The sequence below is a fragment of the Maniola jurtina genome, chromosome 7, assembly GCF_905333055.1.
Source record: "Maniola jurtina chromosome 7, ilManJurt1.1, whole genome shotgun sequence".
Lineage (NCBI taxonomy): Eukaryota > Metazoa > Arthropoda > Insecta > Lepidoptera > Nymphalidae > Maniola > Maniola jurtina.
Window position 1 is genome coordinate 8023312 of NC_060035.1, and position 12077 is coordinate 8035388.

General features: G+C 34.5%; 1 protein-coding gene across 1 annotated transcript; it reads left to right on the plus strand.

The window, feature by feature from the left end:
* Positions 1-2021: 2021 nt before the first annotated feature.
* LOC123866901 (zinc finger protein 354A-like) lies at positions 2022-8665 on the plus strand. The gene is made up of 9 exons (XM_045908672.1): positions 2022-2306; positions 2859-2950; positions 4077-4353; positions 4974-5208; positions 5626-5877; positions 6195-6342; positions 6837-6903; positions 7473-7616; positions 7944-8665. The coding sequence occupies exons 1-9, from the start codon at positions 2163-2165 to the stop codon at positions 8178-8180; spliced, it is 1596 nt and encodes a 531-aa protein (XP_045764628.1). The 5' UTR covers positions 2022-2162; the 3' UTR covers positions 8181-8665.
* Positions 8666-12077: the final 3412 nt, after the last annotated feature.

The following is a 12077-nucleotide window of genomic DNA, read 5'->3' on the forward strand; positions in this document are numbered from 1 at the left end:
TCTAAAATTCGTTTCGTCCGACTCGTTCGGCTCGAATAAGCGTGCGTTCATATTAAAATTAGGTTATTCTCTTTGACTCCACGTAGTGATTATATTCTCTTTGTTTGACTCTATCATAACTCTTTGGAAACGTCGGTCATAACTTGAAATTTTCTAAATTATTTTTATAAATTTGGTAAATAAAAGTAGTTTGAGCATTAAATTGTTAATCTATAATGGGAATGTGTAATTAGCGACATAAATCGAGCAAATTAGGCACCAGGAAAAGTATGTTTAAGAGAAAACTTTCTAAAAATAAAAATAGGTAACTAACTAATTAGGTAACTAGGTGAGTAGCAGGTAAGTAGTTAGTTATTTATTTTTTACAAGACGCCTTTTTATTTTCATTTTTAGGGTCCTTAACCTTAATATTGAGAAACAGAACCCTTAAAGGGTCACTTTGTTTTTATACGCGTGTCAGGACCTTTTTACCCGACTACGGCAAAGCCGAAAGGAAGGGTTATGATTTTAGCAGTCTATTTGAAACACCTTGAGGTAGTTATTAGGTATTTAAAATATGAAGTACAATTGGTAAATATTTAAGTCTATACCAACTGATTTCTGCAATAAGTTTGACTTTTTGCCTACCTAGTTTTACACAATCTAAAGATAGGACCATCAAAGCTTCAAAAGAGCCAGTAAAAGTCGTATTCATATAGTTACTGATCATCAAAACTGTATTATTAATAACTCCAGTACTTCCCAGTGAACTACAATCTTGAGAGTTGTACAGGTACCTACCTAGGTTTGGTGGCACAATTTTATTGAAGAAATAAATCTAACTATCACTGATTTTCAGATACCAACTGTATGTAGTTAACTACACACAATTTGTTTAACATGTTATATGAGCATAAAGTAAAATGTGGTAAAATGTTTAACATATTGTAATAGTATAAGACATGCTTGTACCTTGACCACTTTGTTTTGTATACTAACATATTTTATTGTTGAACTGAATATTTATTAATCACTTAATTAGTAATGTTTACAGTATAGTAAATTAAATTATACCATTTTAACTTTACAGTTGTAAACAGTGAATAAGAGTAAAAAGTAACGAGGATGGAAGATTATATATGATGATAAGGAGACTGGAGATTTTTTTCACTGAATCCCGGTGTAACAACATGAATTGTGCTTAAAGCTCAGATATGCCAGTTTGTTGTATTTGGAGCTCTTTAAATTAAATAATTTCATTTGAATTGATGTAGTTTACTTTATGATACTCACATGATACTACATTAATTATTCAAATTATATTTATTTGAAGTTTGTGTTTATACCTTAGGTGATAAATACCTATTGTCTTTAGTTACTGAATGAAGACTTATAATAATTATAAAATTAAACCGTTTTCTGTGTTTCTATTCTTTTTTTTTTCTTTCTCTCGTCTAGCTTTGCACTGATTAGCCAATGTCAAGTTTGTAGTTATTTACAAGTTAGGAAAACTATATGTGTAAGTATGGACTTCGTCTGTGCCGGCGCCCGTCGACATACGCGCCGCGCCCCTTTAGAGCGCTTCCCAGTCAGTTCCACCACCAATAAACACCAGCAGAACACAAAAACCGGCCACTTCTAACAAAAAATACTCCAAAAAGGCATCGCACACGCGCCATCAAACGCCAACACAGACGAAGTTCTCGTTTCTATTCTTTTATTAATTTAAAAAAAAAGGAAGAACTCCAGCAGAGCTGCTTGTTTGTTATGTTGGCAGTACTGTCATTCTGTCAGTGTTAGTGATATAATGTTGGTATTGAAGCATGCAATCCATTCTCATACATTTTCATATTTTTTTAGTTTTTGTACGGAATTTCTGCCTCTTATAACGTTGTGACTACATACTCTTTGACGCATTGCATTTGACGGATTTTATTGACACTTGACTAGTCAGTGTGACCATTATGAAAATAAAGAATCTACCATACAACGCCACCTACTAATCATACTAACATAATATAATAGTTATATCTGTGATATACTCTTTGACTGTAATAGTGGTGTCCATTGTTGAAATCGGTGGTTGATAAGTAATTTCTTTTCTATATTCGACATCAATAATATCCGATGCTCTCCGATCAACTCACGGATTTTATCATCACTAAAGTTTTTAGTTTGTAATAATGTTAGAACCTAGCAGAGGTATCAATAATATTATGTCGACCTGTCGTATATGTTTGTCCAGCAAGAGACCACTGTGCCCGCTTTTTAGATACGAATTATCTGGGAACTATGCAGAAATGCTTACAGCAATTGCAGACGTTAAGGTTAGTAATTTGAATACAAATAAATGGTTTAGGTATACATTTATAGGTATTATAGTTTCCTAATAAGCAAGAGTTAAATTCTAACATTTAGATGTAGTGGTAGTTGCATCAGTTCTGTTGATACTTTTGTACTATAGTCAAGTGTATAGTTAGTATTTAGTTATTAAATAAAAATTAAGCCACCCATACTACTTTAATATTATAAATGCGAAAATGTGTCTGTCTGTTTACTACCTATTCACAGCCCATCCATTTAACCAATTGGACAAAATAGGCAGATATGGAATAGGCTACTTTTGTCCCGGAATACCCACCATCAGAATTGGAAATTAATTAGTGGAATTTAAAAAAAACCCAAATCTATGTGGATTGTGGACAAAATTGTGGGCATCTTCTTGTACAAAATAAATTCATAATAATGTGTAGGTATATAATATTGTTTGTAGGCATACAACAAATGGCAGGGATTACATGAATATATGGTAACTGTACTGTAACTGGTACATGTAACTACGACTGTTCATTTAGTTAAATTTCACATCCTATCCCCAGGTGGCGGCCAATGATGGACTACCAGAAAAGATTTGCAACAAATGTTGTACATCATTAGAGAAAGCATATCTTCTTAAAACCATTGCAGAAAGGTAAGCACTTAATGAACACACACATGAAATAAACATACACTATTTAATTAAAATTCTTAAAAAAAACCAATCAAGTGGGAATCAGGCCTCGCTGTTTCAGGGTTCCATACATAATTTGTTTCAGCAACGTACCTCTCCAACTGATAGTTTCCGAGGTATCCTAGTTCGTTTTCCACATGCAGCTCTCTCTATATTTTTTTCAATCTAGAATTATTGATTTTTGGCAAAAAAGTCTCATACAAAATTGTTCATGAGGACAGATCAGTCCATTAACTCAAGTCGCTTTATTATAATGTAGAAAAAATAGATGCCAGAAGGATGCCACACCTTAGAGGGTTGTATCAAAAATGTTAAGCAAGCACAGATTGGATATCGACCACATAAAAGTGCCAACATTCTTGGTTTCTCATCACAGTTTCGCACTGTTGTGTGGTAGATTGGTGACGTGGTAATATTTCCTAGTGTAAGGAATATATAATATGACCACAGAATACTAATAATTAAGTGTCAGAATAATTACTGTGAAGGGCCTAGTGGTTAAGAAGTTTAGGTCCATGGTTTGATCCATGGTTGGGGAGGGGAAGGAGGTATCGGTTTGTCTATTGATCAGTCAGGATTTAGGGTGGGGTCATGAGCTTATGACATTGGTAAATTGTAAGTTGTGAGATAGAAGATGTTTCAATGAAGCATGATATGATCACATAAAAACCTTTACAGACTGTTTCTTAGATTTTTTATTGAATCATCTAAGGAAATTCCTCTTTTGCCCTGGCTTAAACTCATCAAAACGACAACTAAGGATATTTTTGCATTTTGTACTACAGCTCATATCACAATTAATGAAAACTAGGCAAACATTGTGTGTGTTGATATGAGCGACTGATTTTTATATGGACAAATGCTCATATTATGTGCCGCATGTCGTCCTCACCTTCTTTCTCATTCTAACTTCTAGTAGTTTTAATAGTTCTATGCAATAGATGACAGATTGGGATTAGACTATACATTTTGGTTTATAGCCTCTCACCTAAATCATTTAACTTATTAAATCTTGTTTTATTTTTAAGAAGATTTAAATTGTAAGTAATAATATTAGTAATTCATTAGCTGTGTCCTTTCAATATAGATCAGATCGTGAGCTAAGAAAATTTTGTGCGAGAAACAGTAAAAATGTGGCAACTAAAAAGATTGCCTTTGATTCATTCACTGATATTAAAAGTGAGATTGCTCCATTGGCTATCAAAGATGAACCAAAATGGGAAATGGAAATAGATACGTCGAGGATCAATATGCCACCAGCAAATGTTGATGTTGTAGATCTTAAGGATATAGTTATTGCTGATACTGTTATAAGGAAAGTGGGCTCTGCTGATTCCAAATCAAATATTAGTATTGATGTTGATGTAAGTAAAAGTATATTATGGTTATTTTTAAAGTTAAACTTTGAATTGGCACAGCTGAAGTGGCAATGTACATGGTACATAGTTCGAAAATCTGATAGCCGTTTAGGTCCCAAGGTGACCTATGGTGACTTCCCACCATAAAGCGCAGCTTTGCCAGAGACTTTGGCGCGTGGAAGTCCCTACAGTTCAGTTCAGCAGTGGCCATCTATCGGTTAGCGATTAGCTCATCATCATGATAACCTAGGTCGTGCTGGTGATAATATTGGTACATGTTTAGCCAGTCTTTGATGTTATCCATACTAACAGTAAGATTGATGGAATGTATGGACTTCTATTATACTTTCAAATGCCAATTATTAATAGCGTCATGTAATATAAACTAGCGCCATCTAGTATATAATAATTTAAAAGCTGAACTGGTTAGTAAGGTGGTCATTAGTCACTGATTAAAAAAAATGAATGGAAATATTGAATACATTTTAATAGGTAAAAATGTTATGATTGCTGATGATTAATTCATTATTTATTTTAATACACAAGATGATTTGAAACCAATAAATTTTTTTTATCCTCAATGATATCTCAATAATTAAATGAAAATGTATTTATTTTCATTTCAGAATGACTTTTTCGATGATGACGTGTATCATGACGACGATGACGATGACTATGTACCCCCAACAGAGAAACCGAAGAATAAGTTCAAGAAACCAAAACTGTCAGATATTAAGGTTTTTAAGGGGAAAAAACCGATTGTTAAAAAAGTTAAAGTTATAAAACAATATAAGCAAAATCCATATGGAGAGTCGAGTACTATAGTCATTGATGACAAAAAATCAACAACTATAACTTGTTGTAAGTATTTGCATTGTAATTACAAAAAAAAAACTGACTGACCTCTTAATTAAAAATGTGAAATTTTGTATGCTGAATGTGTTTAGGGTTCCGTACCTCAAAAGGAAAAACAGAATCCTTATTCTTTGTTATCTGTCTGTCTGTCTGTCCATCCGTCGTGTCTGTCGAGGAGACCTATAGAGTACTTCCCGTTGACCTATAATCATGAAATTTGGTAGGTAGGTAGGTCTTATAGCACAAGTACAGGAATAAATCTGAAAACTGCGAATTTTTGGTCACATCATTAAAAAAAATTAAAATGTGTTTCAATTTTTAAAGTAAGATAACTATACCAAGTGGGGTATCATAAGAAAGGGCTTTGCCTGTACTTACTGTAACTTTGTTTATAAATATATATATTTTTATATACTTTTCTAGATCCGATTATGAAGAATGGTGCAAAGGGCCCTGCTATTCTGCTAAGGAGACCAAAAGATGCAACAATATTAAAGATTCATCCAAATTACAAAAATAGAAATGGCTCAAAATCTGAATATAGAGGTATAAAACGCGAAAATATACGAAGAGTGAAAAATGCAAAACCTGTATCAAAGGAAAGAGAGAAGCTTGTGTGTCCTGTCTGTGGTATACTGACTTTTGCTCTTGGAAATCATATGGCTACTCATGAAGGTACTATATTTACAAGTTACAGATATTATTTACTTGTAAGTTTTAATAAAATACTACACAGAGTTTAAGCTACCAAAAAAAAAATCGGCCAAGGGTTCCGTACTCGGTATTTTTTCCGACATTTAGTACGATAAATTAAAAACTATTAGTGTCCTAGAGAACACCAAAACAATTTCTGAATACAGTATTAGTTAGTTGTAAAAAAAGGTATAAATATTCAGTATTGAGAAAAATTGTAATAGATATAACAATCTAACCTCAAACTTGTATACCTACTATCTCTTTTCCGCCATTGTTAACTTGTTGTTATTTTGCAGAAAAGAAGAAATACACCTGTACTGAATGCCCAAGGTCTTTTGTGCAAAAAAGCAATTTGTTAATTCACCTCAAACAACACTCAGGAATAAAGGATCATATTTGTGAAATTTGTGGTGCAGGATTTTATACGCAGAAGTCTTTGGTCAGGTAATTAATGATTTGAATCAAACTTGAATAACTTTATTTATACAATCCCAGATCATTAGATGATGTCAGCGACTTCGTCCGTGTAGATTTAGGTTTTTTTAAAATCCCATAGGAACTGTGGTTTCCACTATTGAAATAGACTATATCCATTTCCGTGATGCAAGTACCAAAAAGATGATGACCACCAATACAACCACTAGGATTTAGGTTTTTAAAAATTCCTTAAGAAGTCTTTGATTTCCTGGGATTCAAGCTATTTTTATACTAAACTACAAAATCAGTTAAACGGAAAAGTTAATAGACACAAACAGGCACTCTTTCGTATTTATAATGTTTAGTATGGATTATAAGAATATATTATGTAGAATCTTATGTGGAATATTAGTATAGAAGTTATAGGATCTGGGTTTTCTTGTTTGATATTGTTAAAAAAGTGTCAAGTAATTTTTTTTTTTTGTAAATTTGTATTATAATACTTTTAAATATTCTTGCAGGCATAACCTCATTCACAAAGGAGAAAGACCATTTCAATGCAATTTATGCTCGAAGAAATTCATCGCAGTAAGTAAATATTCTATTATTTAAAAGTCAATAATGGCAACTGTGGGTATATTGTAATACCCATAGTTGTTTTTAACCCCCAACCCAAAAAGAGGGGTGTTATAAGTTTGACGTGTGTATCTGTGTATCTGTCTGTGGCATCGTAGCTCCTACACTAATGAACCGATTTTAATTTAGTTTTTTTTTGTTTGAAAGGTTGATCGAGAGTGTTTTTAGCTATAATCGAAGAAAATCGGTTCAGCCGTTTGAAAGTTATCAGTTTTTCTCTCGTTACTGTAACCTTCACTTGTCGGGGGTGTTATAAATTTTTGTAGTTTGTTTTCGCCTTTACTGTAACAATCATTATGTGCTGTTGTAAACGCCTGATTTACGGTAAAGTGGAATGTTGCAATAATACTTTGGATTTACCAAGTCTTAGTGGTAAAAGAACAACCTGTTTATAAATACCCCAAATTCCATGTCATCAATTATAATATTTTTATCCATGAATTGATAGCCGTTTATTTTAATACGTTTTATTTAGAAGGAGATTATGTAGAAGGTTAATTAAAATGTACGTTATATTTCAGCGGTGTGATCTGAACCGCCACCTGCGCATCCACGCCGGGTACAAGCCGTACAAGTGCGCCACTTGCGCGATGTCCTTCAACGCCAAGCACCAGCTGCAAAACCACGAGCGAATGCACACCGGTGAACGCCCCTATTCCTGTGAAGTAAGTTAACCTCAGTGTCATATAGCTAACAACTTGCGCGATGTCCTTCAACGCCAAGCACCAGCTGCAGAACCACTAGCGAATACACACCGGTGAACGCCCCTATTTCTGTGAAGTAAGTTAACCTCAGTGTCATATAGCTAACAACTTGCGCGATGTCCTTCAACGCCAAGCACCAGCTGCAGAATCACTAGCGAATACACACCGGTGAACGCCCGCTATACATGTGGAGTGAGTCAACCTCAGTGTCATATAGTTAACCACTTGTGCGATGTCCTTCAACGCCAAGCAAGAGAGTTCCACGACATCGGTTTTTTTTTGTTTCAGGTGTGTAGCGTGGCCTTCAGTTACAAAGTGAACCTTAACAACCACGTATTTAAGGTTCACGGCATAAACTTGAAGTTCAAGTCCATCCACACGGTGACCGAGGATATCCTACGTAAGGAACTGGGCATGCTCTCTGAGGCGAGCGAGGCCATCGCACACATTCTGCCGCAGCTCAGCGAAGCGCCCGCGCCCGCCGCGCACGAGACCGTGCACCACACTTCCGACTACAACGCTTAACACGTGACCAGGCGCCCGGCACCTCCAGCTGCCGCCTACTACCGATTTGTTATTTCAACTTAAAAACAAGGTTCTTTAAGTCCATTTTACTCTGACTATAGTGTAACATTGTATATATAGTGTATCATTTGGTGGTGATTTTTTTATTCACTGTGATTTCACAGTTGATTTTTCACACAAAGTGATATTTCACACTTAAAATTGTTTGCTACATAGTAGTAATGTGGTCAAGATCATTAGCGCTGATATTTCACACTTGTGATTTTCCAATTTTCGCACTTGCATCAAATTAACTCGATGTTTTTCTCTTCCTTATATCCGGCGATGCAAGTGTTCACTCACATACTTTGAGCGTCTTAGCTCGGATCGATGATGGAACGCGCATGGGCGTGTGAAATAAAAAAAGATTTCTTCCTAATTTTTCACATTTTATTAGGGTTCTGTACCTCAAAAGAAAAAAGGAACCCTTATAGGATAACTTTGTTGTCTGTCTATCCGTCTGTTTGTCTGTAATGTCTGTCAAGAAAACCTATAGGGTACTTCCCGTTGACCTAGAATCGTGAAATTTGGCAGGTAGCACAAGTAAAGAAAACCGTGAATTTGTGGTTACAACACAAAAAAAAATTATAATGTGTTCATGTACAAATAATTAGCATTTTCAATTTTCAACGTAAGATTACTATTACCAAGCGGGGTGTCATATGAAAGGGCTTTACCTGTACATTCTAAAACAGATTTTTTTTTTAGTTTTATGCATAATCGTTTTTGATTTATAGTGCAAAATGTTGGAAAAAATACCTGAGTGGGGAACCCTCGGTACGCGAGTCTGACTCGTACTTGGCCGGTTTTTTAAGTAAGGTTGCAAGTTTATAAAAATTAGGGGTGTAGTTGAAAAGGGTTTTTTCACGTGATTTTTTTCACATGCTTCCTGTGAAATTGTCCATCTCTCGTTACAATACCGGAAGTCGATCAACGTTGCTCAGGTGTAAAAATTCCTACAAAAGGTACTAATTTAAACACTATATTCAGTATACCGTTAGGTGTACACTCCAAGAAGTTAATTCATACGAGTACGCTAGCCCGAGCTCTTATCGTGTTCTTGATGCATAAGCACGGTCTCGGCGTGCGTCTCGTATCTTTTTATATCTGGTTCACTTGTTTTCCAACTTCGTGGCTGTAAGTGTGATAGAAGCGTGTTTAAAAATTATATTATGGATATAAGTGAAGTTTGCTAAAAAAAACATGATAGCAAAGTGCACATTGTATTATTTATGGATAGTTTCAATACATACTGTACAGGGTGAATGTTCGTAAGACCATAATATGATATAGGCTGACAGAGGCCCAATTAGTTCGGCGGAAAATATTTATGTTTATTTAGTTCATTATATGTATTATGACCATGTCAAAAAAGCGTTTATGTACCACTGACATCTACATCAAGCTTATGTGCATGTTGTAGGATGATCGTAAAATTAAGTACCCACATCATGAAGCCGCCGGCACATTTCATGAACTGGTGGCATTTCAAGAAGTATTTTACACTGCTTGTTGTTAACAAGTTGGTGTAAAGGTTGAAATTGAAGTTCTTAAAGTATACAATTTTTAGGGTTCTGTACCAAAATTTTAAAAAAGAAGTTGTGCACTTTACAGTGAAACTTTGTCCGTCACAGCTGCTTATTTCAGTAACTACTAATGCTATCGACTTGTTTGGAATAGTTTCAAATGATGCTTGTCCAAACTCATACTAATATTATAAATATTTTATCTATCCATCTGTAACTTTTTTTACGGCCTTACATGTCTCATGCTGCACGTTGTACCATACAGATATTTTGAGCGATTTAAGCTGTTCCTTGTGTAGATACCACTGAGTTGAGCTTGGGTGCTCAGATTTCATTTTGGGCCACATTCGAAACATATCTTATGCATGATTTACAATTTTTGCGGGCACCCTGTATTTTTTAATGGACAATCGTGGGTGGGCAAATCGTTAACGATTTAACGATATGGCCAGTAAAACAGCAACGCGCTTCATTATGTGATGCCGATTTTACGATTTTGCTCCGACATGCGTATTGCATACTGAAGAGTTTTATTTAACAGATAAATGTATTTACATATTTGGTTTTATTTTTTACTTATTGAAAAGTTATATTACAGTTATGGATGTAGGCTATTTTAAATACTTAGTGTGTATTTATTTTAATTTTTTTAGATACAGCGAAATGCATGTTTTAATTTAAATACTTATTGTACATTGAGTACATAGTTTTATCGTTAAAAGTAAATAAATGATTTGCTTAAATAATTCTTTGTGCGTTTCTATTTGTTAAAGTTACTTATTGCAGTCTTGTTTATAGAGCTCTATGCGAATGCTTATTAAAAGTGTTTATATAATCAATTAGAGAATCGTTAAACATGTACATTAAACAGCTCAAGGCATAATGTTGCAGGGAGTCGAGTGAAGGATTCTTTTTTCTAAAATATCAGAAAGTAAGCTAAACTTTATTTCCAAATGGTCGGCCCGTGAACCGCAAGCTAGAGAGTTCAAATTTTCACAGAATGTGTATTTCTTTTTACGCTAGGACAACAAAATAATAGTAAAAATCAAAATAACCGTCATAAAAATTTTAAAAAAAATTAAAGTGTATATCTATATCTTGTAGGATGGTGTAAGTCCGACTCGCACTTGACCGATTTTTCCAGGAATTCTAATCTCATCAAAAAAAATCAATGAAATGATATATTTAAAAATAAAGCGGGATTAATGTAAATCCAAATTATGTGAGATTTTTGTTTTGTGGTTTTTCACACGCTACTATAACGTATATAACGTGTTTAATTCATCCAAGGGTACATATACTACGATTAATTTAATGATTTTGACTTGTCCTAATTCCCACCCGGTTAATGAGTCCAATATCCATGGTCAGGTCCTTGTCATCGTGTTTCTCCTGCATCAATGGTAGATACTAAACTAAGCAATACGACTGTCATACGGTACACCATAGAGAGTTCCAATGTCCATTCGAACTCACGTCCACCTCCGTCAACATAGACGCTGAATAGTAGATACCTTTTAATTCTTTATAGAACCTAACCACATATCTTATTAAATCACAACTCAATCGAACAATAAAATTGGAAGTAGCCAAACCAATATCGATGGAATGACAACATACGAACAAGTCAACCTAATTAAAAGCTTTAAAAAAAATCAAGCTTTGTATTGGTAAGTTTTTATTTTACTTGATTACGTAGGTACATCATACCTACTACTTATTTCCAGTTCGTTCGTAAAAAATCGGACTCGTTTTGCTCGCGCTTGTATTCTATGATAAAACTTAATATTTCTTTAACGGATTCCTCCGCGGGTCAAATAAACAAAAAAAAAACATATTAGAGGACGGAGCCATTACCTAAATGGAACTTTATAAAAAAACCGGCCTTAGTCCGCTGTTGGAGGATCAGGAGCCCCAAGGTCTGCATGATCTAAATGGTTTAATCCGGTCCTTTAGGTAGCAAATAAAAGTTTGTACACCTAAGATTCAAACATTTTTTTAATATTCTTAGTGAGCTAAAAGTCCTTTCCTCTCAGGAGCTGATCGCATGCTGTGAGACATGCAGGTGCCGCACGTAACACAACGTTAGCTTAGGCCAATTTAATCTGCTGATGACGATAACGATTTTAGTAAATAAATTATGCGCTATATGCAGCTCTAGCGCTTTTTGCGGAATTACTTTTTTAGGATGTAAGCAGTAGGTAAGCCGATTTAATCCTTATAATAGGTATTATTTCATCAATCTGATGTTTGTTATAAATTAGAAATAGTATGCCTTAGTAAATACAAGACAAAATAGGTAGGCAGGAAGTTAGGTGTAGCAATAAATGTG

Coding starts and splice junctions, on each gene's coding strand:
- LOC123866901 (XM_045908672.1), top strand. CDS start 2,163: ATGTTAGAACCTAGCAGAGGTATCAATAATATTATGTCGACCTGTCGT. Junction 6,904..7,472: donor GCTCGAAGAAATTCATCGCA/GTAAGTAAATAT, acceptor GTTATATTTCAG/CGGTGTGATCTGAACCGCCA. Junction 7,617..7,943: donor AACGCCCCTATTCCTGTGAA/GTAAGTTAACCT, acceptor TTTTTGTTTCAG/GTGTGTAGCGTGGCCTTCAG.